The sequence below is a fragment of the Acipenser ruthenus genome, chromosome 27, assembly GCF_902713425.1.
Source record: "Acipenser ruthenus chromosome 27, fAciRut3.2 maternal haplotype, whole genome shotgun sequence".
In the NCBI taxonomy this organism is placed as follows: Eukaryota; Metazoa; Chordata; class Actinopteri; order Acipenseriformes; family Acipenseridae; genus Acipenser; species Acipenser ruthenus.
This window is the reverse complement of record NC_081215.1, coordinates 18275472-18303353: the sequence shown is the minus strand read 5'-3', so window position 1 is coordinate 18303353 and position 27882 is coordinate 18275472. Positions and strand designations below refer to the sequence as shown.

General features: G+C 38.8%; 1 protein-coding gene across 3 annotated transcripts; it reads right to left on the bottom strand.

Moving 5' to 3' along the window:
- Positions 1 to 98: 98 nt before the first annotated feature.
- On the bottom strand, positions 99 to 27882 carry LOC117432274 (caprin-1-like). Of its 3 annotated transcripts, none has more exons than XM_059001835.1 (19): positions 27646 to 27882; positions 25188 to 25358; positions 20004 to 20066; positions 18798 to 18884; positions 17391 to 17629; positions 15455 to 15537; positions 13656 to 13805; positions 13508 to 13560; positions 12918 to 13001; positions 12321 to 12497; positions 11486 to 11594; positions 11038 to 11099; positions 10688 to 10798; positions 9288 to 9437; positions 7273 to 7426; positions 6838 to 7038; positions 6461 to 6567; positions 6124 to 6184; positions 99 to 1580 (listed from the first exon to the last, which is right to left on the bottom strand). In XM_059001835.1, the coding sequence occupies exons 2-19, from the start codon at positions 25356 to 25358 to the stop codon at positions 1516 to 1518; spliced, it is 2127 nt and encodes a 708-aa protein (XP_058857818.1). In that variant the 5' UTR covers positions 27646 to 27882; the 3' UTR covers positions 99 to 1515. The 3 variants fall into 3 exon arrangements, with proteins under 3 accessions (XP_058857818.1, XP_034760860.2, XP_033909841.3); XM_034904969.2 differs by lacking the exon at positions 27646 to 27882 and adding an exon at positions 26485 to 26644 and having other exon boundaries at positions 9288 to 9374; XM_034053950.3 differs by lacking the exon at positions 27646 to 27882 and adding an exon at positions 26485 to 26643.

Here is a 27882-nt window from a genome sequence, read left to right as displayed (position 1 = left end):
ATCTCAACATGGTGTTTCTGGTAAAACGGTTAAAAAAAAAGGGCAAAATATTGCATGTGGATTTCAAATAAACACAATACGTTTCATTTTCTACAAAAACATTTTTATTTCTTGATCAACATCACAAGCCTACAACTATAGTTAGTCCAAAATGGTAGTGTATACTATAAATATACAAGCAGTATATTTATATTATACACTTCATATACAGTACTACATTCTGTAAAGGCTATGATGGAAGTTGTGGGTGGTTTAGACCGTTGCTGCTTTTCTCTGGGAGCAGGGGGGCATAAGCAGCACCAGAGAAGCCAGTTAGGATGGAGTGAGGGGGAGGCTCTTTCTGGACAAGCCAGGAGTGAGGTTCAACATGGAGGCTAACAGGGCATGTGCGTGTGGGCAAGATCACCGGTTGATAAGGAGTGGGGGTTCAAGCATTAATTATTTAGTCAGTGTTCCTCCTCAAAGGAGAGAATTTTTTTTATTTCCTACACAAGCGTTGGTATGTTTTATCTTTATCCACAACTTTAAAATGCTCAATCAGAAATCTAAGGTAAAACTGTAAAGTATACCAAAGTTTTGGCTAGTGCCTTCCTCAGTGTCTAGATACCATTTCTCAATGTGTATACTGAAGAAGGCACCAGCCGAAGCATGGGTCTACTTGACTTAGTTTCTTATAGTTTTACATTATATTTGACTTGTATAACAGCATGGAGTAGAACTTTTTTCAGTACCAGGTAAGTGTGTAAGGAATGAGATTTCAGGGCACCCATGTTCCCAATATCTCCCTGCACATATATGAAAAAGATTATTTTCTTGACTTGAAACTATAGTTCATATACCTCTGTACTTTCTTTTTTTTTTAATTTTTTGACAGTATAGTTGAACAGTGTTTTTATTATTTTAAATGATTGGCTTTCAGGCTCAAAAACCGTTTGTGAATACGTTGGTTTGTGTGGTTTTCACTGGACATCTTCACTAGGCAACATCACAGCACCTGGTTGCCTGAAAAAGATTGTAGACCACATGCATCTGACATCTTTGCATCAAACACAGAGCATTTGGGAAAATGAAGGTGCTTTGTGTATTGAGGGCCTTCACATACAGAAGGTGTTAGTATGACAAAGAGCTTGTTTGTGCGTTCCTGGTTAATCTAAATCATGCATTTCCAATGTCCTTGATGATGGGGGGGAGCCAATTTTGATGATCTCCCATATAATTAATATGCAGCCACCTCTTATGTCCTCCTTCCAATTCCTTTAAACCCAAAAGGCACCAATATTCCTGGTTGAGATTAAAGCTTCTGATACGCAGGCGCTGGCCAATTTAAGTGGACGTAAACATTCTGGTACGACAGCAAAGGGGGGAGTTTAGATTTGAAGACAGCCACAGAGAAAGCTTTGGTGGATCTCAGATACAGTATGTAAATGACTGCTGAGGTTTGTTTTTCATGACATTGGCTGTCAAATACGGGTAGAGTGAAGTAGGGTGGATATTTCAGGTATTGACAGCGGAGGGTTAATTTGCCTGCTGAGCTGTCATGTGTGGAATTCCTCGGCTGGGTCTGAATGAACCTCCACGACCTGCAAATCAAACAAAGACATGTTACCATGGGGGGAAAAAAGACATTTTTTAAACTGGTTAACAGCACCTTTATTTAAATACTCCCACTGGACCAGTAGCAAAGCATGATGACCAGCAACTTCAATGGCTTGCAAATCCATAGTAACCTGCACTGGGTGTGACAAGAAGTAAAAGCATTTCCTCCAAAATAAACAAACACTCTATTATATTGACAATCAAAATATCCACCCAGCAAAACAGCACGGCTATTTTCACCCAAGAATGAGCTTTTATATAACAAGTCATTACATCAACTGGTAGTAGCAGCCACCAAAAACTAAAAATATATCATTTTCCTCAAATACAATTTACAATTTCTATGTCTCACATTGTAGTTTTAAGTTACTTAAGACTGTTAAGTACTGGCTAGTTGTGAGAAAATGTGATCAGCTATATAGTTTACTTCTACAGATTTCTTATTTTTACCCAGTACTCATGATAACTGTGCATCCAAAATGAATGATTAGAGGGGTTTGGGGCATGAATACAAACCAAACAACCTGAACAGAAAAGAAAACATTTTTGGCAACTTAAACTTTTTTTTGCATCTTCAGATATAAGTCTGGACTGCAGTTGAGAAACACAGAAATTTGTAACAGCCTGTCCTGAATAATGTAACCAAAATTGGTTACAATATATGGTGCAAGGTCAAACACCGTTGTACATAAAAGCAGTCAATCTAAACGTTATGAGTAGAGGGTCTAACAAAGACACCAGTCTTTTAGTGTGCTCAAACCAAAAAACAATTTATAACCAGGTAAAGCATATTAAGGCAACAACTAGTTTAAGAGAGTGACTCCCTATACAAAAGCCCATTTACATCAATTTACTCTAGCCAAGTGTAGTGACACAGTTAACCTTCTTTTGGGTGGAGGCGAGACACAGAGAGAGAGAATATATATATATATATATATATATATATATATATATATATATATATATATATATATATATATATATATCATCATGTCTGCAGATGGTCACCATTAACGAGAGTAAAGTTTAACAATGTATGTCCAGGTTTACTGGACTCTAGTTAAACTTGAACAGGTCTTAACCCTTTCATGCATGGCAACCTCATCTGGGGACAGTTTAGTATATACAGTATATATATATATATATATATATATATATATATATATATATATATATATACATATACACACACACACACACACAGTGCCTTGCAAAAGTATTCAGACCCCTGACCAATTCTCTCATATTACTGAATTACAAATGGTACATTGAAATTTTGTTCTGTTTGATATTTTATTTTAAAACACTGAAACTCAAAATCAATTATTGTAAGGTGACATTGGTTTTATGTTGGGAAATATTTTTAAGAAAAATAAACTGAAATATCTTGCTTGCATAAGTATTCAACCCCTGTGCTGTGGAAGCTCCCAGTTTACACCGATGAAAGAAATTGCCCTAACGAGGACACAATTACCTTACCATTGGCCTCCACCTGTGAACCATTAAAGTTGCTGTCACATTTTCTGGATAAAAACCCCACTGTTGAAGGATCATTGGTCAGGCTGTGAATCTGAAGGAAAATGAAGACCAAAGAGCATTCTACAGAAGTTAGAGATAAAGTAATACAAATGCATAGATTAGGGAAAGGGTACAAAATAATATCCAAGTGTTTGGATATCCCAGTGAGCACAGTTTGATCAATAATCAGGAAGTTGAAGCTGCATCACACCACCCAGGCACTGCCAAGAAAATGCTATCCCTCCAAACTCAGCGCTCAAATAAGAAGGATACTTGTGAGAGAAGCCACAAAGAGGCCAACAATCACTTTAAAGGAGCTACAGTGGCTGGGAGTGGAGTAATGATGTACCAGTCAACCATATCAAGAGCTCTGCATAACACTGGCCTGTATGGGAGGGTGGCAAGAAAGAAGCTGTTACTCAAAAAGTACCATCTGAAAGCACGTCTGGAGTTTGCCAGAAAGCATGAGAGTGACCCAGCTGCGATGTGGGAAAAGGTTTTGTGGTCAGATGAGACCAAGATAGAGCTTTTTGGCCAAAACTCAAAGCGCTATGTGTGGCGCAAACCTAAGTATGGTGGTGGCAGCATCATGCTGTGGGGATGCTTCTCATCAGCAGGGACTGGGCATCTTGTTAAAATTGAAGGAAGAATGGATGGAGCAAAATACAGGGAAATACTGCAAGAGAACCTGCTTCAGTCTGCTAAAAAACTGAAGCTTGGGAGGAAATTCACCTTTCAGCAGGACAATGATCCCAAGCACAAGGCCAATGCAACATTGGAGTGCCTCAAGAACAAAAAGGTGACTGTCCTACAGTGGCCCTGCCAAAGTCCTGATCTCAATCCCATTGAGAATCTGTGGCACTATTTGAAAATTGCGGTCCAAAAGCGTCGTCCAACCAACAACCTGGAGCAAATCTGCCAAGAAGAATGGGCCAAAATCACTCCGACACTGTATGCAAAGCTGGTACATACTTACCCCAAAAGACTTAAAGCTGTTATTGCAGCGAATGGCTCTACCAAATATTAATGTGTGGGGATTGAATACTTATGCAAGCAAGATATTTCAGTTTTTTATTTTTCTTAAAAATATTTCCCAACATAAAACCAATGTCACCTTACAATAATTGATTTTGAGTTTCAATGTTTTAAAATAAAATATCAAACAGAACGAAATTTCAATGTACCATTTGTAATTCAGTAATATGAGAGAATTGGTCAGGGGTCTGAATACCTTTGCAAGGCACTGTGTGTGTATATATATATATATATATATATATATATATATATATATATATATATATATATATAAATAAATAAATAAATGTAATTAAAAATAAATACCCACACCACTACTACTTTATACGAGATACAGAAAACACAAATGCAGGACAGCTTCATATGAGGATGCTATTTTTCTCCCCATATAAAAGCAATGAAATAAAAATAAACAAATACAGTTCTCCCTCGCTGTAAGGCTCTCGGTTGTAACACGCCTCGGATATAATGCTCCTACAGCAGGACAGCATGCCCCCCAGTTCCCTATCTGAACTGAAGAAAATATGTGCTGGCACTTTCAGACATCTTATTCAGCATTCATTTTACAACTAAATAAATATTAGGCCTATTACATGGTTCTTTCCTAATGTATTTACATTTTTGCTGCGAGAGGAGCAGCAGTTCTCTGGGAGACGACACTTCAGCTTCGCTTCAGCCCTGCTCCGCCAGCCGAACCTGGAGCAAGCCCATTCCCTCTTCTGATCCGCTCTCCTCCTTGCAGAGGGTTTGCTTGTCTGTTGCTTCGTACTGAACTCCCGACCACTTTTTAGCCAGGCTATTTATAGTTTGAAAACTGCCAATTAATTATCCACGAGTGGGAATGTTACTTTTTTTTTTTTTTGTAAAAAAACATAGCGTTGATTACATGGTGCTTTATGCACGGTTAATTCACGTAAAGTTACAGTTTTGATTCACAATATGTGCATTATAGAGAGGGAGTTATTTTATATTTTAGTAAGATGTGTGTTGTGTTCCGCGGCGCCCCCCCACCCCACCCCACCCCCGAGACCGGCGTTAGTGAGGGAGCACTATCTCCTGCTGTTCAAAACTACTTATTTAAAAATATTTCATGCATGAGAAGCTTACTCTTCCAAGTGTCGTTTAGACAGGCCCAACCAACACCTTTCTGCAAATGTTGCTTGCTTCAAATGCAGGCCAGAGCAACTGACCAAAAAGCCAGAAAGCAGTCACTCGCTTCCAGAGAAATCTTACTCCTATATGATGCTGTGCAGACCCCCAGTTGCCCTATGAACACATGCACAACACTACTGTAAGATTTATCTGCAAATTAAGTGTGCAAAGCCCCAAAGCAGAAAAACAGGGACACAATGAAAAGAAAAAAAAGAGTAGCAGACAGCAGGTAATGCAACACATCTTTATTGAAACTTTCTCTCCAGAAGCAATATCAATTCACAAACTGAGAAACTTGCGGGAGCTTTTCTTCTAAAAACGCAAAGAAAAAAAAAGAAAAAAGCTTGCAAAATCCTGAATGAATTTAACATTGGCAAAACAATATATCAAAATAAATCCCAGGATTTTGGACCAGCAGTGGCAGAAGTTTGTGTTTTATTTTTTTACAAAAAAATAAAATTAATGAAATCTTTCAAGTTTACAGGAATATCCGTTTCAAAATACAGGCTTGCTTAAAATCCTGATGCAAGATGGCGATTTCAGCTTGGCGCATTTATTCATTAAAAACGTAGTTAAGATTGGTCTTTTAATCAAAGCAGACTTACTCTGATTAAAATAGCAATTTTTTTTAAACCACTGATGAGAGACTTCAACAAAAATAGTGTGTCGGCAGGGGCAAATGCATTCATATTTTTAAAACTTGTTTAGGTGTGGCCTATCAATATACAGCAAGGTTTTAGTATTCTCAACGCCTTTTCCACTAGGGCCGAGTGACCCATTTCCAGTCCGAAAGCCTTTAGGAACGCATCACTTGAGCATTACCTCGAGAGCAACCTCGAGGACCCTGGCCAGCTCCCCGCTTGTAGTTCTGTTGGTATCCGTCCTGGGAAGAGAAAAAATAAAATGCTCTATCACCAATTGTTCACATATTGGCCTATACCTACAGATAACTGGTTGAATAAGTGGCTTCTTTGCAGAACAGCTTGCTTCCAATAGCATGATCCTATGCCTTAGAACCAAAACTGATGGTGAAGACTAGCAAAAAAAAAAAAAAAAAAAAAAGAAATGCAAGTTCAGATACTGCAGAATCCTTTAAACAGGACACAAGGAGGCTGGGGACGAAGGACTGAACACATAACAGAGGACATAACATCCTTACCCGTTGGTAGCTGCTGTTGGAGTAGTCACGAGGTGCGTTAAACTGGGATTGTCCATAGCCACTGTTCGGAGTGTTGGAGAAAGGAGGGCGGTAGTTGTCATATCCACCTAACACAAATTTAAGGTGGTCAGGTTAATGTTTTAAAAAAAAAAAAAAAAAAAAAAAAAAGGGCCATTTCTACACATGCAAAAATATTCCCTGAACAAAGACACAAAAGCTTTAATTCTGTGCAGAAAGTCCCAAGTTGACTTGACTGGATTAACCAGAATTCCACCTATCCCATTGGTGTTATGAAGGCTTGAATAAGATTTCAGTTAGGGGCACCAAAGTGTAAGCAGAGTACAACTCAAGGTTTGACAGTGCGTGAGAAGACATACCTCTGAAGCCATTTGAAGGTCCCCGGTAGCCGTTGAGCATGCCACGAGAGTTGCGGGGGCCCCCCCGGGACATGGCCCGGCTGTTGTAGAAGGACTGGCCGGGACGCGTGAAGCCGCTACCCTGCTGAGGCTGTTGGGATAGCTGCTGATGGCCACCAGTGGCTGGGATGGTTTGGTCTTGTGTATGGAAGCTGCCGACCACTATAGGAAAGGCAGTTAATTAGCATATTAACATCCATAAACTGAAATGTAAAGTTTAATCTTTTTACAAATAAAAGTAAATACTCCTTGTCATAACTGCTTTGGATATTTAGCATTTACAAAAACAGCAAACTTGTGCAAGACTTTAGTAGCATTGTTACTATTTACATATAAACATTAAATTAAAAAAAAAAAAAAAAAAGGGGTGGGGGGGTTGGGTAGAGGAGTCCATACCTGATTGCAGCTGCTCCTGCTGTACCTCTGGCTGCTCCACTTGGTGCGGAGCCTGGCTGTTGAAGCCCTGGCTGTAACTGCTTGGGTATTGGCTTGGCTGTTTCAGTGCTTCTGCCTCAATGGCAGGAGGAACAGGGGCATTCATATTAAACACCTGGGACAACAAGGAGAAAAGAAAAAAAAATGCAGCCATTAAAACTTGTTGAAAGATTGAACATGAGGCTCTGTCATTAAACCCAGGCACTGTAGGTAAGTGCTACAGCATCAAGCTCTTTTGAAGTCTGCAGATTTCTGTCTCACACAAATCACAATATGCAAAATCGAGGGTGTTCAATAGCTTTTGCCCTCCCTTCAGTTTCAAAAAGGGAAAAAAGTATACAGCATTTATAGACATGTATTATTTGGTTTAAGCTACTGGCATTGGATAACCAATCCAGGATTCATCAACTAAAATTGGAAGAAAGCACCATTTAGACACCTTGATGAAATGAAGATGGGAACTGTGTTCCATGGAGAAGTTAATTCAGAAATACAGGGAATTTAACTAGAGTAACTTCTAATACCATTTACTCCAAAGCTTGGACCAAGACAAAAGAACTACAAAGCAACTGTTACACCCACTAGGTACTCTAATATTAAAACATCTCCTAATGCTGAAGTTACCTCAGGACGTGATCAGCATAATTGAGTCCTACATGCAGAAATAAAAATCACGCAGGTGCTAAACACTAGGTGTGCACCAATAAAGATTTTCTTGGCCGATACCGAAGCTGATGGTTATCTACCCATATCGTCCGATACAGATAGGATACCGATAATAGATAGTGCAGGTAAGCTATTGTAAACTACTAGAACAAGGCATAGGGTCTATATTTAAACAGTTTCATAATTATAAAACGTTAAATGAACAGATATCGTTTACTTGTTGCATTTCAGAAAATAAATACAAATAACGTAGTATATTGTGTGCTTGACAGCAATTTACACATTTCCTTTACATCAGTCACACAACTAACATTTTGCATTTGTACTAGTAAACACTTGTGTAGAAGATAGTCGATCGGTAGATGACAGCTAGACTTGCTGTCAAACATTGTGTATTATGATTTCTATCTATACTGTACAGGAGAAATGTAGCCTACACAATGTCAACTACAACTTTTATTAAGTTCTTTAAGCATACACTACTTAATGCAGAACAGCTTAAAATAGTTCACTTAATCATAAATATTAATTTAAAAGTTACAAAATCCAGTCAAACGTTTTTTTTTTTTTTTTTTTTTTTTTACTTGACAGCAGTAATCAATTTCTGCTTCAAAATGCCACCGAATACACCCACAACCAATGCTGATGAAGACAAGTACAAAAGGCCAATCCGAAACACATTGTGTAATACTACAGCAGTCTATGCTAACCAAGAGGACTTGTTTTGACAGAGTGTTGAGCAGCATGGGCAGGCGAACACTCCAGTCTTAAATAGAAAAAACAAAGAAAAAAGCATCAGAACAATATTACTCACAGTTCATCATAGGGATTTAATGTAGCATCAAGTCTCAGCTATCCTATTGTGTTCAGGATATTATTAAAAAAAAACCCACACAACCCTAAAATGAACTGCCGATCGCCGATTGTGTTTTTTTTCCCCCCCGTCTTTATAAAATCGGTGCCATGTCGATAGGCAAACGATTATCGGTGCACCCCTACTAAAGACTAAAATATCTTCACACCCATAAACCTTTCCAATTTCAAAATCTATAGAAACAAGAAACAAAACCTCTACTACTAAATAGATTGGTTTTCAGTTAGCAGTTTCTTAGCAACTGCTAGTCTTGTTGGGTATGGAATGGATATCAGGGAGTTCATATGTGAAATGTAGGTACAATAGACATACCAGTTGGCAGATTGCTGGGGGGGGCAGTGACCATTTAATTAAAAACAAATTAGGTTATTTGTATACCAGTAATTCACAATTGGTTACAAGTAAAAATGTAATGTAATTGGCACAAGCTGCTTACCGTCTGCATGGACTGGAATGGAGCAGCGTTGACGTTTATCCCGCTGCTGTGGAGGGGTTTGCTGGACACAGCCTGGAACACCTGGGGCTGGGACACAGCAGGAAGTGCTGAAGAAGTTGGGGGTTGCTCAGAGGCCAAGGACATTGAAGCCTGGAGACCAACAATCACACAGCTCTGGTACAGTAATCACTTTCCTTTTAATACACCAAAGGTTAGGAGCTCCTTTATAACAAAGCTCTTCCTACAGTTCCACTCGGGTAGATCACAAAGGCTACAGACCATACCAGTTTCAGGACAGATGATATATACATGCATACATAAAATAAATAACTCGAAAGATATATAGATCTATGCAATAGCTGGGCTGTCAAGCAATTAATTGCAGTCAATCATTTTAATCTGTTATTGGTTTTAACCACATTTAATTGATACAAATTACAACGCATTTAAGTTTGTTTTATTACCGATATTACTATTATCATCCAAAAAAACCAGCATAAAAATCCCTGTTTTCCTATTTCTAGATCATATTTGTTGGTCCCTCATCAGTTTTATATTTACACTAAAGCATTTTTAAATTGTTTGAACCAACTGCTAAAAATCACAATGGAGTCAGTTTATTACTGACCTTGCTGCATTTAAAATGCAGTTTACGGTTTTTCATGGCTGTTTAAAATACTCTACTTAACTTTAAAATTGCATAAATAAAAACAAAAAAGTCACTGAGAAATGGTTATATGCTCCATAACTGTAAATCACATTGTTTAAAATACATTTGGTTATTGAAATAAAAAAAAAGCTACAATTCTGTTAACAGTGGTGCAGTCAGTAGCTATCCACTTTGCAACAGCACTGGTTATAGTATCGTACTTAGCTTGATTCATGGGTTTGCAGCGATCCTGACTTTCTAAAAGAGTATTTGGTCGAAAGACACGTTTCATTTGTTTTTGTCTGTAGCAGAACTACTACTAAAAAGTGTATTTTGAGAAGAGACAGCATGTTTAGCATGCAGGCGGTACAGCAGACTAGATGCACTTCTGTGATACTGGAACTCACTTTTGACAAGTAACCCTGTTTCTATCCAATGAACTGTCAGTTGTAAAAAAAAAAAATAACTTCCCATTCACAAGTCCTTCAGTTTGAATGCTTTGCTACATAATGCGGTTCCATGCCTAATTTTGTATTTAAACAATGACGACACACATTCAATCCTGGCATGCACTCCAGGTGACACAGGCAATTAATGTATGAGGTCAAGACAGAGGAGTAAGATTGAAATGCGTTAATTAATGCTTTAAATTGCAGAAGTTAACTGCGATTAATTGGACAGCCCTAATTTTAACACATTATATAAAAATATTCATTTCACCAGTACTGTAAAGCCAATTTAAAATCATTACCTGAATGGGGTCCATGGCTTCTGTCTGTGGGTGGGGGTCTGTCGTGTGGGAAGTCTGGTACAAGGGTTGAGATGTAGCGAAAGCTTCAGGCACTGGGGAGACCATAGGGACCTAAGGGAGCAGTGAAGGAAAGGGCCAACGTTCATATTGAGACCCATACCTGCAGCAATTTCAAACCTCACTGCTGTGGACATATAACAAGACACTTATGATATTCAAGACATATGCCAGTTCCTGTCAGATAGCATATTGTAAAATTTAGTATGGCTTTGACATGGAGTACTATACGCATAAGAACAAAGACTTACAGAAGTTGGTTAGGTACAGTAAGCCATTAAGGAAACACTTACCTGTGTGACTTCTGGCTGTACAGGTACTGTGTTAGGTTGTGCCAGTCTGGATTCAGCATGAACTGCAGAACAATTTATATACAAATTTAACAAAGCATGTGCTACAGCAGCAAAATAAAATTGCTAACACCTACAACAATCTGTGTATTTACTTCAGTCCCTGATTTCACTGCAAGATTACACTTCTGTTTTTAAAACTTGGTAAAGTGAATTTACTCTTTGTATTTTTAAAAGTATAAAAATCTGCTGTCCTTATGTATTAAATATATCATTTAGGCAAGGTCAGTTTTGTTTAAGAACAACGTGACGGTTCAAACATTAACAGATTTATTCAACACAAGTTATAATAGACAATAATCATCTTGGTGCACCGAACCAAAACAATTCGTCTTGCACTGTAGTGCATAATGAAAGCCGCAAATACTTGAATACTGCTAAAAGCACTTACCTGGAGGGCAGACCATTTGTGGCATATCCATGTTCTGTGCGGTCTTCATGGGCTGTGCAGAAACAATTGCTGGGTCCATGGCCTGACTCTCATACTCCAGCATTGAATCCTTGAGAACAAAAGCAAGCGTTTACATCTTCAAGTAACTCCAACACATATGGGGTCTAATAAAACAAGGTTACCAAGACTATTGGAATTTAACAGGTCTACCCAATACTATAGCGCAGAAAGACAAAGATTAGCCCCAAGCTTACACTTCCAAGAATTGAAAACCTCACTGAAATGGAAAAATAACTGTCAGGTTAATGAACCTTAAAATGCAGTATATTTCAAGTCCATCAAGACTATGCTTAGTTTTACATTACACGTTCACTTTGTGTGTGTGTGTGAATTTTATTTTCTTTGTTTTGAAGTTCACCTGATCGGTGTGTGGTCAGAGGGAGTCTAATAGAGCTACAGTTCATGTTCTCGGCAACATTTGATGAGCATAAATACACCTTTGTTAGCTAGTAAAAAAGGATTGTCTGAATTCAATTCTTATTTAATTGGATAATAAACTCTTAACTGCACTGCTGTCTGTTATCCTTCATTCAATTAAAGGGGGTCTGAAGGTTTTATTTTATCTTCTTAACCTCTACATACATATAAATGGTTTTATTCCATTTATATGGCTTACCTGTAAAATAGGATTTTCAATCAAATATAAACAAGTAGCTATGGTGATGTCACCAGTAAATTATGCAAATTAGTACCAAAGGTTCGAACCATCCTTCGGTAATGTGTGCCAAACGTCAAAATGTACCCTTCGTTGCAGCCCTACAGATGAGGAACTCACCTGCATGAAGTTGTAGGGGCCCTGCATCTGTGCCATGAGGTCCTGTACCCTCAGTTTTCTGACAACTGGGTCTGCCGGGACTGTGGGGGCCACTGGGTTCAGTGCGTGGGGCTCTGCAGCAGCGACAACAGGAGGGGCTGACTGCACAGGGGACTGCTGCCGAATACCACTAACAACCTGGAGAAGTTTGAGTATAGAAAAATATATTACCGAGTCAAGAACACAAGACAGGTATGATGTCAGGTCTTAATACAGGGCCAGCTTGGAATTGTGTGGCCTTCAATGTTAAGCTAGAGACAATTGCATACCACATTACAGGGGGTGGGGGGGGGGGGGGGGGGAAGGAGATGACACAGGCAGACTGAAACAACTGTGCAGAATGATCCACGTCAAGAAGGGTCAACTGTTAAGCCTGTAACTAAAAAAGTTAAGGCAAATGCAACTATCCTTTAAGAAATGATGCATGTTTATAACAAATGCTGTCAAACTAATGTGCAGCAGGCTTGGTAACTGAACAGTACAGAAAGTTTAGCATATAAAAGGGATCAGGGATGAAGTCAATTTTTAACTACATAACAATCTTCAATTGGCTGTTACCTCAGAATCTGTGCTCCATTCATCTCCTTGTTCTTTGTCACTGCTGCTGTAAGGAGCGTCTGACATGAACTGTCTGTTCACGAACTGCAGAGGGAAAACAAGTTCAGGTCAATAACAAATTTGTATGGCTGACCCACTATGGTGATTGCGGATGAAATATTTCTGAAAGGAGATTGAGTCATACAGCTATAAATCATTAGTTCAATAAAGGCAGACCATTACTGCAGACAAAAACAAGAGATTGTTTAAGCAGTAAAAACACAATCTGATCAAAATGTCAGAGAAAATGACTTCCCACTGCATAGCAGCATCAGTTTGTGAACCTTGCTAGTCTTCAAGAAAAGATATTGCTTTCAGTCTAATGGAAAGATTAAATTGAAAGATTGGATGACAGACTAAGGCAATATAGGTTTCTAGTGAACTAAAAATAAGCAGTTCAGCAATAGCTAGGACAAGACTAAAAATCACAGAGACCGTCTATAGACATCCTAAAATGCCCAGTCCTCCACAGCAGCAATGGTTAAGGTACATTATCAGTGCACAGAGGGCTCGTACGGATGGTGCACTTCAGTAAAATCAAGAGTATTTACTTCTGTTGGCTCCACTTCACTGGGTTCAGTGTATTCTTCAGTAACTTCAATTTCTGTAATAGATAAAATAAATTATTTCCTTCAAACTGAATCCATGTCTTTAGAGAAGTTCCTGTAGTGTTGGTCTTCGTAACCGTTTGATCATTACCTGGCTCTGCAGGCTGCTCCTCAGCCTCAGGGGCCTCCGTAACTGCCAGCTGCTGCTCTTCCTCCTCACAAACTCCATTCTGGTGCGTGTGGGTGCTGTCGAAGTAGCCACTCTGGAGAACCTTATCAAGAGTCTCCTTCAGTGCCTTGTCTGTCGAGAGACTAGGCATCAACAGAAGCTCCGACAAGCATAGAAGCACCTTGAAACTTGGGCAAGACTAGATACCTAAATCCTTGTTCGAAAACTAGCCAAAGCAAATTAAACAAAAAAACAAAACACCATTGATAAGGTTCAGATGGATCTAGACTGGTCAGTGCTGAATTTGTGTCCAAGGTGCTTAACCCTTTGCGGTCCATTGTCGGACTGGGTCCGACATTGCAATTATTCCTCACAGGTCCTTTGTCGGACTGGGTCCGACATCATTATAGCAACGCAATAAACGGGTGTCGTCGTTTTTTCTCCGGAAAAAGCAGAGAAAACCATTCAATTGCCGAGTGGGAGCGACAGGAGCAGAGACAAGTCGGGAAAAAAAATAAATAAAAAAAAAATAATAAGGCGTATCTCATGAATAGTAGTCATACATGGTATCAGATAACGGGGGCGGACGTAAGTGAACAAGTTGCCTGACTGAATCAGCGCACAGAAAACAGACATTTGCAGAGCTTTTTTGAGATGTTATAGTAATAAAATAATGACTTGGATCGCATTATTGAGGAGTTTGGTGATAAAACGAGTGATCCGGAGATGATCGATCGGTATGTACGACTATTATCATTATTTATTTCTTACATAGGTGAACGTTATAGCAAACGAAAGGGTGGGGCGGGGCTGGAGATGCCTAGCGAGTGCTTTGTTGATATGCAGGGCCATTTAAACCCGTTTGACTGTGAAAAAAACACTTAAACAGCGCGTATAAAATTAACTGCGCGTGTGAAAATTAATTAGACCTGGCGTGCCTGACTCGCAATTAATAAATTGGACCGCAAAGGGTTAAAGTAAATCAAAGGGCCGCAAGGTCTTACAATCCATTTAACCTGCACTACTCGAAAGCCAAGAACAAAATTAACAGCAGTGCTAGATTTTTCAGTTCAATTATTCTATTGGCCAGACTGACTCTCTCAAGAGAGAACAGCCTTCCCCAAGACTAATGTGTAAGGCTGTCTAGTGTTACTGCAGCGCTGCTGTTGCCTACAGAATTCTAAAACAGACAGTTTATCAGCACATCTCCGGCTGTTGAAGGCAGGAAACTGGAAGACTGCCCAGCTGCTGAATCAGGACAGTAGGCCTACATTCAGCACAAACACAGAATGCAGCACTATCACTCCAGAGCTGCAATGAACAGGCATACTCCCTTTGCAATCCACTTTCATCCCATGCTTGAACAGCAGAATCCCTCCAATCAAAATCAAGACAGACAGTTTCAAGACAGTGGGCATTACTTGTCCAACAGTCAATATCGTCCGCCCCCGTTCTAAAGTAATTTACAGAACATGACTTTTACAATATATTGTTACATAATCTGAGTTTCGCATAAATAAAATGGTTTGGATCCTTCTTTGAAGCAGACGGTTAGTATTTAAAACATTTTCATAGTTAAACAACTCCCCCTGCCCACTAGCACACAAGTATTTAAAGGACAACATACCTATCCAGCTTACTACATTTGGTACCCAGTTTTAAAGATTGGTCAAAGTGATTTAAAACTAATTTTAATTGGAGTTGAAATCTCAATTACTGATCAAAAGCCAGTCTCCATGTGCAGAAGCTGTAAGCGGCTCCATTTTGGAGTGGTAACTTACATGTTGTTCCTGCTACAGCCTTGTCCTTTGCCTCCAGCAGGTCCCAGTAGTGCAGGGTTGCCTGGTTGTACTGCTCACTCAACCTTCAAAAAGAAAAAAAGCTCATCAAGCCTAGGAGACAGTTTTGCAATATGGAATTGTCACCCAATACATTTCAAGCACTGTTTGATTAAATATTTGTCCTAGTCAACATTTTAGTATTCAGATCTAAAAGTTGCCAATATTTTGAAGTGGCCAAAATTAACAATTTGAATGTTAAACTTCTTTTTCTGAGCAGTCATATAAAAAAGTTTCATAAAAACTACCCTGGTTTGTGATTACCGATCAAGAGAGCGATACATCCAGCTACTGTGGAGGAACAAGAGACCAGAATGCTGAAACTCATGGATTCCAATTATTTAAAAACACACTTACTTGTGGGTAGTTCTGAAAACCTGTATAAACGTCATAACTGAAGATTTAAAATCAAAATTTCAACCCTGCATTTACAGGGGTGTAACTAACTGCGCATTGATGCTGCATTTGAACAAGACATTGCCTGGTTAATACGATTCTTACGAATAAATACCCCTATATATTTATTACAGTTTTGGTCAGCCTGAAACCAACTACCAAGCATTACTTAGGGTGAATGTTACTCTGGTAACTGTATAGGCTACATGTACTCAAACACAAATAATAATAATAAATAATAATAATAAACCAACAACAACTTAAACTATCAATGTTATTTAGGATTTGACTTTCTTTTAAGCAAGCATCAGAATAATGCGCTATCAGGTCATCGTTGGATTTAATGTAGCATCAAGTCTGTTCTGCACACAACTCTATCCTATTGTTGTCTTCAGATATTTAAAAAAAATTCAAACACTGCTCTTTTGAGACGTATTTACTGCATTTTGGTCACACGTTACACAGCACTGGGAAAAGGAGTGTCTGTTCTTGTCATTAGTGAGCGCACCTGACCAAACATTAAATTCTGTGCTGGAAGAAATTCAAGCATGAATATCGGTGTACATTAAAATCGGCTAAAATAACAAAAAACCTGCCGAAGCCGATTGTTTTTTTCCCCCCTTATAATTCGGAGCCATGCCGATAGGCTACCGATTATCAGTGCATCCCTAATAAACACATTGCCATGAGATTCAGTGTTTTAAAATAAAATATGATACATCATCTTATTTAAGCATTTCATTTCTATTATAAACACTTCTCAATCTTGATGTTTTAATAGTTTCACTAAAAAAAAAAAAAAAATGGATTGTGCATGTCCAATAATTAACTAATATCGCTTCTGCTCGAAATATAAAATATGTAATATGGTAAATGGCAAACTAAGTTAACAACACTTAATCTAAAGAATTACAATTTTTGCAAGGGAAAGTTTAATGTTTCTAAACATCTCAACAAGTACATGCTTGACCACAACAATTTTTTTTTAACCCGCCAATACCAACTTTTAATTATTATTTTTTTTTTTATACACACACTTTACTAGATTGCTGCATTTAAATGTCATGTTCATGAACTAAGCAGTATCACATTTGCCATTTTACAGAAAAAAAAAAGGAAATACTTAGATTAATCTGTGCCTTGCCTGACACACTCTTGCAGACATTTCTGGGTTTCTTTGTAACCAATAGAAGATGAGCTTTTTCCACAGCTAGCCGATCAGAAGTGATCGAAGTGGGACGTAAACACTTTACATGTTTGTGTGTAGGTGCTAGACTTTCACAACTCAGTTTTCAGATGCGTGCGTGGCTCTCGAAATATTCCCAGAGTGTTTTTCCAACAGAAAAAAAAAATAGAAAAAATAAATAAAAAACTACTTGTCCAAACGGGCAAAGTAGAATGGCAAATCTTGTTGTCCCGGGCGTCGGGCGATATGAATTGCACACCCTGGATGCAAAGATGGGGCATGTTTTGGTCTCAGTACCTAAGGTTTTGGTCACGCTCAGGCCCAACCAGCTTGTAGAACTCGTCGAGGGCTGTTAGGTCGTCGTCCATCAGTAGGGGGGTGCCATTCAGACCCTGCTTGAGTTCGTTGCGCACGGTCTCCTCACCCAGCTTGTCCAGCATGAACTGCAGCTCCAGCACAGCCTTGAGGCGCCGCTGCTCTGCCTCCTCCCGCTGCAGCTGCTCTCGACGTGCTGCCTTCTTCACAGCCTTCTGGATCTGCAGAGCACACAGGTCACACTTACAGGACAACGGCACAACCTCCTCTCTACAAGTTACAGCTATAGCCATAAGCTTTGCTGCACCCTACATAAAATTAAATTCTGCTTCATAAAGTCGAATGAAACCTGCTGAATGTTACGTTAACATATTGAGTTACATAACTCTTTGAAGTTTTCCCATATTAAAAGAATTGACAATTTAAAACGTGACATTTCAAAACCTAACATTAAATACTGAACTACTAGTATGACTTCCGGTAGCCTCTTGCAATATAAATTTAGTAGTTTTTGATTACATGACGTTAAATAATTCTAGGTGATGCTAAACTTTAGGAGATAGCTATAGATACAGGGCAGATGTGTGCTTTAGATCTACACGTTTAAAGACTGTCACGGCAACCACTATTCTATTTTTACTGGGATCCTAATTTAAAGAAAAAAAAAAAAAACAGAAAAAAAAAAAACAAACACACACACACACACGACAGAATTAGGGACTTTCACAGGCCTTTGAGAATCATGTTACATTCTGGTGTTTTGAAAGCTTTCACAAAGTCATACATAATTCAACTGGTCTGAAAAGTTGTCATAGAAGATAAATACATTGAAGGTAAACACAGGACTACTGTGACGAAACCTGCTCCAACCACGAGACTACCCACTAGCCTTACAAACCTCTCCCCACCACTGGCAACAACCACAACGCCACTATTTGTCCAAAAAAATAAATAAAAAAATACAAATCAAAAGACAGTTCTACATCCCAGCGAGATTATACTGCACACGATGTGAAAAGCCTAGAGCGTTCCATTTCATTGTCAGCATGGTTAATTTGCAGTTACTGATTAAATCAGCACCAACTCTGAAGTGTGGATTTCCTTCAGCTTCTACAGATTCCAGAAACTAACCATGTGTTACATGTTCTGTTCTAGTGTGTAGCCCAGTTACCAAAATGTCCTTTATAAAAAGATGACGACTAGTTAAGCGACCCATAAATGACACTTCACTGTGGAAATCACATTAAGGTACTTTAACTGACCACCGTAGTCATGCTTTATTTTATAATCATTTTACTAATGTTGAAATGAATACTCGTGCTACTAGGTGCAGCAAGACTAGGAGCCAAGGATTTTCCTAGCTTCAGCGAACTGGTCTGCCATACTCACATCTTGGCTTAAAGCCAGGAAGCCCTTCTGTAGTTCCCGAGCAAAGTCCAAATTATTCACCACTTCCTGAAACTTGGATACTGCCTCCTAGAGAGATCAGGAAAGTTTCAGGGGGAGGAAGAGAGAAAGTTAACCAAGAAGTATATTACAAAATGGTTTGCTTCATAGGTAAACACTGGTAGTGTATTATGTATAGCTTTGCCAAGTTATTCAGGGAAGGCGGCAAATTGCTGGTCTATTTGATTAGTTATTTTTCAAATCACCAGCTTCAGAGCAAACACACACCACTATGCACTCAGATGAGATACAGATATATCCAGCTGACACACAGACTATGCTGGAGTGCGTTGCAGCTTTGTAGCAGTTGTGGAGCTTGACAGCCAAACTGCTCATTTAAATATTGATATACTTTCTCCATGTGAACTTCATGTGTAAATAATGCTGCTGGATCTTTATGCACACAGGAGTGTTGGCTTTAGAGTTAGATGGTTAAGCATCAATTAACACTTCTCAAAATGAATACACACCTTATACATGCGATCAACATTTGTTACAAATTAACATGGCACGAATACAGGCAATTAAACCCACATGAATTAACAGGGTTGAACTCAAAATAAACTACAGAATTTAGAGGCAGTGCAGAAGATATTCTGGTGCTTCATTATGAATTTGCAGCTATTACTTTAAAGTGTTACCTTTGCATGAAAGGATCACATACCAGTTTTGATTCTCATGGATATTAAAGCAAAAAGTGGTAATGCTGGGACAAATACACAGATGCAAAAACAATTTAATGATTCTGTGAAAGTTACTTCTATTTACAGTGCTCAAGCGCATTACAACTATTAGTCAAGAGGCATTCCTCTGAGAATACAATGTAGCATTGCACAGAACTTGTACGCTCTGCTGTTCCCAGCAAGTCATAGATGCTCATTTGGAGCGTGTTATCAAGGGGAGTTTCATCTGGTTATGCGTTACACATTTACGACAACACTTTGATGGAGAAAAGGTTTCCAGGGTAGATGTGTATGCAAAACAGTGGTGTAACTAACCCACTGTGGGACCAGATCTGTAAAAATGCTTATCTGATTTGAACTAGTTTGTATATGACCTAGATAACAATTTTGAAGGATCCTCTCTCCCCCCCTACATCAAAAAAATCTAAAAGCCAGGTAAATGTAAAGTCCGTTTTACTCTACTAACCAACTGGTCTTGATTGAGACATTCTCCACCGTTCACCTTCGCCTGGTAGTCATCAAGCTTCCCCTGAAATAAAAATAAAAGCAAATTTGTGATGTGCAGTAGCATAATAATTGGTCTCCAATATTCAATTAAAAAAAAAAAAAATACCTCCCACCCTCCCCGACATGTAATCTACAGTATCACACTACAGTGTCTCAGGGACTAGAATAAATGAATTCAATAGATTGTGTAAAAAATATTATTTATGTTCAAATTACATTGTTAATTCTTAATTGGTAAAAACTGAATTGGTCATTTTGGAAAAATGGAATTTGCCATCCCCACGAATGGAAAAAAATCAGGAGCCCTATATAATATCAAACAAGCTGCAAAACAAACTGAGAATACTGCTTAGTCAGCTGACTCCTCCATAGATCGCCTCCTGCTTTAGTGCAGGAAATACATTTACCTTCCAATACATTTGGGAAAGGGTTACTTTTCGCACCGCGAAAGTTCATATTCTGACCTAACCCCGACTGATCCATGTTTGACAAAACCAAAAATCAGTAAAGATGAGCACCAAACTACTAATAAGCCCAGCCAAAACAGAGCTCAAGTTCCAGTGTCTATTTTTTCCCCCCAATTACTAATGACATTTCAGTTCGTTTAGGTAGAGACAGTTCATCCAATCTACGAACCAACTGCTTTGTATATCTGAGTCAGCGCTACCTTTATGGTGCGTCTACTTTGAATTAATAGGTTCAACTACATTCTCTGTAAACATTTGTGAACATGTCTCCACTACATGCCTCCTCTCCAGTTTAGCCAATGTTCAGGAACGCTTGCAAAGCTGAACACAGCTCTGGGGAATATGAAAGATACGGCTTTGTAATGGGGGAGGTCTGTGCTGACTATCTGGTGCATGCGTGGTTCTGCGGGAAGAGGGCGGCAGCCTCGTATGATCCACCTGTCAGTCACGGCGATGACACAGAGGTTGGGGAAGAGGGTGTGTTGGCTGAGTGGCGGGCCTTGGGGGATTGCTCGGCCCATAAGCAATGCGCTTGGTTATGCATTCGGGTGACCGGAGAGAGGATACCGTGACGCTGACGTACGACGCCAGTGTAAACAAAGACCAGGCAGGAACGCCAGCGGTTGAAGAGAGAACAAAACAGGCAAGCATGGATGAGGAAGACAGCCCGCCTTAAACAAATAAACCAAGAATTAAAATAAATAATTATGTACCCGAAGGGACGCGTGTAGTTATACCGGGAACTCTGGCCACCCCAGTGCATAGGGAATAGCTGAGCGTAGGTCGGAGACGCGAACTGACCGGCTTAGCGGCAGGAGGGGCACTGTGGAAGCAGCACCTTTATTTTGTAGTTTTATTACTGTGTTATTATCTCTTTTTATTTCGCCTGTGTGTGCTGACAAGTGCAACCCCTGCTTACCATCGTTGGTATAAGGGGAGTTGCAGCACCAATGCCATCGGGCGACAAATAAAAAATAATTCCCCAAATAAAACTGGGCAGCAGTGCAGTGTTTCAAATAAAACCACCCGTCTCCCGTGTGTGTCAGTGAATTGCCCACCATCCTTCTACAGGCTTCCTTAAGTGGAACTACTGTAGCCCACATCCTGTCAAACTTTTTTGGCACAGATTCCCAAATTATATTCAACCTGGTTATAAAATACCAAGTACAGCCCAAGAGATCATGCAAACTTTATTATGGCCTACCCACTGCTGTACCCATTCCACAGCCATCATACTTTCAATACATCCAAACAGCCTTTTAGTTCACACAAATAAATACACTGAAGCCGAAGCACCATATAAAAACTTTACAAATATGAATCCTTCATTCTCTACTACGTAATTCACATTGCTACTGGGATATGTACTACTGGGTATTGGTGCATTTAGAATTATTTTTAACTACAGAAGCTGAAATCAGCATGCAATGGTCACCTTCCTTAACCTGGGAGAGAAGGAACCTGATGATTCTGTAAAATGCAACAGGTTTATGCCCAAATACTCAAATCAGTTTAGATAAACTCCTTTGTAATAAGTGTATTCTGAGCAACTGTACAATAAAAAAGTTGAAATAGTCGTGCCTGATGTCCAGTAATGAATCCAGGCATTAAACAGATTAAAACAAAAACAAAATTAAATCATGCCAAAAGTTTACCACCAGTCACCTAGAATTAAGTGCTGCCTTTTAGTTTTGAATAAAGCAAAAAGGAAAAATACTATTGGGGCTTAAAATGCCTTGTCATCAACAGATCTCCATAGAGACCTCAGGCCCACTGCAGACAGTCTGAGAAAAGCAAGGGACAGCTATTGTGCAGAGTCTGAAAGATACAGCTGGCAGCAGACAGGCACTTTCTAGAGCTTTATCAATGCAACAAAGAGCCCAAATACATCAAGTCAGAACATACATTTAAAGGTTTCTAACAAAAAGCATTTCTGCAATCTCCTTTATAAAGCTGAATTTGAACATTGGCATGTAAAAAGTACTTTTTTGTAGTCAAATGAACTTACCTGGTACACACACATTTAAAAGACTTACCATTTTAAAAAGTGTAATAGTAAGCAGCTAGATGACACATCTAATCTTTTGCAAACAAGTACAACACTTGTGATCTTTAGTTGTTACAGCCTTAATCCTAGGCCAAAGTAATAACCCAGAAGTCATATGCTGTTCAGGGCTTGTCAATCTTTCTGGGCATGATGCAGCACCAGGTCCTATCCATTGTTTCAAGCAGATTTGTCTAAAAGGGTTCAAGGGTCCTGTTATTTAGGGGCTTAAAGAATGCTGTGTGGTCAATTAGCACTGGTTATGCACGTTGCTAGTATAAAACAGGGGTGTAGTAACCGATAACATCACCACATGTAAAGATGAAGCATTTCAGCCTTGCTTGCAAAGATGAAGTGAAAAAGTGAATGACAAATGTACACTATTCAAAACTACATACTTTGTAGATTGCACCCATTTTCAAAGTGAGTTTCTTGGTTGCCAGAATGATCAAATGAAGTGTGACCTTAGTGTATAGATATACAATTATTTAAGAAGCAGGTTGCTGAGAACCTAAAAGCTGCTCATGCTGTACCCACAGTACCAAAGCCAATAAGGCACATGTTTCTGGGGCAAATGAGGAATGAATTACAGGTGCTTATCGTGGCCAAATGAAGTTTAACAAGAAGAGAACTGCAAATCTAATTGTTTTGAGTGTATCCATAGCTTTGTGGGAACATTAACATTCCCACTTAAGCGCCTGCATTCTCTTTGTCTCAGCTGGACTGGAGCAGTACACCCTTTAAGGGACTGCCTTCCACAGCAGGTCAGCAGCTGTGCCGTGTTTTAAAAACAAAAACAAACAAAAAAAAACAGGATGTTTTGATTCTGGGTCCCAGAACAGAGATTTTACTGTTGAGGCCACACTGAATACCCTTGAAAGGTTATGGGAATTTGTATCCAAAAGGTAACAGAATGCCTGTTGGGATCCAGGGTTATGGTACTGCAATTTGCTTGTCAATTTATATTAGCCGAGGTGGCACTTTTAAAATACCATATTTTAAAGCTAAAAAAAAAACAAAAAAAAAACACATTTGTAGGGCTACTGCATTGTAGTTTTAATAGGGTCACTATACAAGTCAGGTGATCCATCCCAGTTATATTCCAGCGATTGCCAAACATTTAAATAGTTAAATAAAATACTAGTATCGGACCAGGACAGAAAGATATACAGTTAAAGGGGGTGGGGGTAACCTGATCAGAATCTGCAACCTGCAGCTGCCATAGTTGATGGCCAGGAAAACTAAAGGGAATCCCAAAAGCAAAAAAAACAAAACTGTGATGCAAAGACATACGATAGTCTTGAAATAATGTCTGGCTATAGAAGCTCAAACAAATTAATTATATCTATCAGACTTATTTATTAATTACCTCATCATGTTTTGAAGAGAGACCCTCTACATTGATTATTTTGTGCAACAGTACCCCTCCTCACCACACACATTTTGTATTTGAGTCCCTTTTCAAGCAAGGATTCCCGACCCAGCCGCCATGTTAGTTTCTCGGTCCATGTGCAGACTCCAGGGAAATGGGCAGCCAAACTATCAAATTATCAAAAAGACTTGCAAATTTGTGAATTATGGGAAAATTAACCGCTGATCAATTCCACTTTCCAGACACAAAGCAACCTAAAATTAGATTACTGCACGTTCAACAGACAAAAGGCACTAATTGTGTTAAATTCTGTAAACCTCCACAATTGCAATTTTAAACAGTTTCAAAGAATTTGCTTAATTCTCTCATTCTATAGGAACAAGGCCATTACGATGAAAATTAAGCAATGAGCAATGTTTAAGGTGGCTTCTAGTGTTCAATAACTCTGAAACAAACTACTGAGTAGCTAGTTTCAAACTGTGGGATTATCTTGGTCAGGAAACTAGAACTGTTAAAGTAAATGGGGAAGACATTACGTTAGATCCTCAAGACTGCCAGACAGGGGCCTGTTTCATAAGTCTGCGATTGCAAGGATGCAGAGGTTGGCGTTTCGTGCGTTTCATAAAGCGCTTTGCAAGTACTGTTGCTTGCGCTCACTCTTTTGCGATCTGTGATGAGTGAAATCACTAACTCGGAAATCCATAAATATTAAGGCATAGTGACCGATTAGGTAAATACACAATAGCAGGGTTGCAAAGGAAAGAATTTTTTTTTTTATTTGAAAACAAATACAATTATTGAAATGGGGCCGGTCGACACAAATCCGTTCTATTTGGCAAGTTTTCTGGAAGTTTTAGAAACGAAGAAAAAAACAAGTTGCAAATGATCACCGCTGCAGTAAACACTGTTGGGGAGGAGCAAAGTACAGTAGCTGGAATAAGAAACTGAGATCTAACGAGCAGAACGAAATTAAAAGGAGGGAGACGAAAAAGCATTAAAAGTTGATTGAGGAAAACCAAAACACCTCACTGGTGACAAGAGATTTGGAGCTGTGAAAAGTGACTTTGAAGTTGTATACATATAAGGAAAGCCCTTCAGCTGTGTAGAGGAAAAAAAACAACGCTGTGTAGCAAACGTATTTAAAGAAAGTGTACTGATCTGTGTTTACTTTACTGAAAATGGTCTTTTGGACGACGGACCACCTGCACTCTCCACCAAGCCAGCTGTACCAGCCCCTCTCGGGTGGAAATGCTGCATTACCTTCTTCTTTTCCAGGTTTCGGACTTTCTTTTCAATGACACCCAGCACCTGCTTGATTGTCTCTGACTGGGCACCTGAGTGGAACTGGGTGGGCAAGGAGTGTGAGCCAGGAACGGACCCCACCTCTGGACCGGCCACCTGAACCATGCTGCTGATAGTCGCTGAGGGCATCTGAGGAGAAAAGAGAAAGAAACTTTAGTTTGGAGACAACAAAGCAGCAAAAATACCAGACTTAAAGACATACACTTAACTAGTCTAGACATTATGATATTGTGTATGAGCATCTAAACACAGTTCAGTAGCAATAGTGCTGCAGCACTAAACAAACCCATCTTGTGAAAGGGGGGTGGTGGGGGCTTGTACTGTAGCTTTGTTATGGTCCTCGATTCCAGCGTTCAAGGCCATAAACTAAAACTACTTAACAATAGTTGTTTGGGTGAATGGGCCAAAGACATTTATGGCTACTAACTGGATCACTGTAGGGCAATTAGGATAACTTGATACCACAGTGCTATATGATGCAACGCAAAACAAAGCTCTCCGTCAGGTAGGGAACTGGAACAATAGCTACTGTGATGAAGATTAAAAGCGACAATTAAATGCACACTGTCAACAGTATGAGGCGAGTACATGATATCACATGTACAATCCTACACATCTTGTACATGTTCCACACACACGCATTTTATATTATATATATATATATATATATATATATACACACCCTTTATCACACATTTTACACTAACTACAGTGGGAAGTGGAGAAAAATAATCAAATCTCAGAAAACCAGCAATGATTATCAAACTATCAAGACAACAAATAGCAGAAATTTGATTTTCAAAAAAGGGCTTTACATGGACTTTGAAGAGAGTTAAAATGATCACTTTAGAAAAAAAATATACAATTGGTAAAAATGTATAAAATGTGTATTGTACCTGTTTTTACGGGTGACTGGGCACATTATAAACAGTTTCCGGATAGGTTACTGATTTAATTCAGACAGATTCCTTTTAATAGCGGTTAAACAGTCTTTCAACTAAATACACTTCTCCCCCTCCCCACCCCCCGCCTTTCTTTCTCGTTCATTCTTCGTTCTATACAGACAGTTACGCCGTTACACTGGAAAACGAAACTGACTATTAGTAATATATCACGATTTTAGCATAAAATAGCACGTTTACAATAGTTATTAATCGTGCTTGGCGTGTGGAAACTCAAAAAAAAAAATTCAATGCAGCAATAGATTAAATCGGTCGCATTTTTTAAAAGGAGTTATGATACAGAAATCGCTTACCTTTCAGTGTGTATAAATCCTAAAGGGAAAAAATGACAGCTTTCAGTATTTAAAAACGCTTTGCTTATATTAATGTTGCGTTTCTAAAAATTAATTTGGATCCGCCCCGCCGGCCGCACCGACAACTGAGAAAGACCAAGCGCCGAAGAAAACACTTTATATGGAGGAAGGGCCCTACTGGGGCTGCCCGCGGAGATGCCAGCTTTGAAATAGAAAAAAATAATTACTACTATTATAGAAAATAGCAGAAATGTACCGATTTCTTCACTAGACAGTGTTTTGCAACAAACTATGTTTTTTTTGTTCTGCTTGTATCATTACATTGGGCATTGGTTTAAAAGGAACCACCTCAGTTCAAGGTGTTTTTTTATTTTTTAAAGCGGCCTTGCAGTAAATGGGGAACATGCACAGAGTCGGGAACTTTTATTGTCACTCTGGTACCAGAGTTCCATATTGGCATCGTGTTTCTGTGATAATGATATGCATGCACACAACAACTTGACAGTGAATAATGGCGTTGATGGAATATTTAATGTGCATTTTTTACTTTCCAAATATAGCTTTGACATTCACAGATAAATTCTGTCTAAACCGTTAAAAAAAAAAAAACAGGATATACTGTATATTAAATACCTGTAACTATTTAATTGTCTTTTTATTGATTTAAAAAAATAAATACAAAAAAAACATGCAATATTCTGAAAAAAATCCTGGTGAAACACGTTATTTTATTTTTTTAAAGCTTGTGTTTATTAAACTGCACATCTCCAGGAGAAAGCTCTTGTGTAAATCTCAGTGTAACTAAAGGTAAAACAAATCAAACAGACAGACAGAAAAACGGGACACACAGAACAAGCACTGTGTCTCCCAATTCCTCCACATTACAAACTATTTAACGACTCGATAGAGGTAATAATTGCACCCGTGTCTTCTGTAAAAACAATATTGAAGACGCTGACCACCTCTTTCACTATTCCAACACACAAGATCCTTTTTGAGTTGGTATACGCAGTCCTGGCTGTCGTTAAAAATCCCAAACCTAGTACCAGCCCTATCCTAGGCTATGTTAACAAGGCATGGTACTTTAATTGTGGAGACGTTTTACAAACAATTAATTTTATTATTGTAGTAGCTAAGTTCTTTAAACATACGAGTGCTTACCTCAATACCGTTAGATATAACCTTTCAAAATGAAATGCTCTCTACATTAAAGCAGTAAAAAAAAAAAGTTAAATTATGATCTTGTGTATGTATGCCTGCATGTAGAATTATATATAATAAGCCTCTTTCTTATCTATACAATGTTTTTATTCGACCCCCGGTATTAGTATTACTATTACTATTTTTCATTTAGAGTGTGACCTTTTTTCTTTCTTTCTTTTTTTTTTTTTTTACATA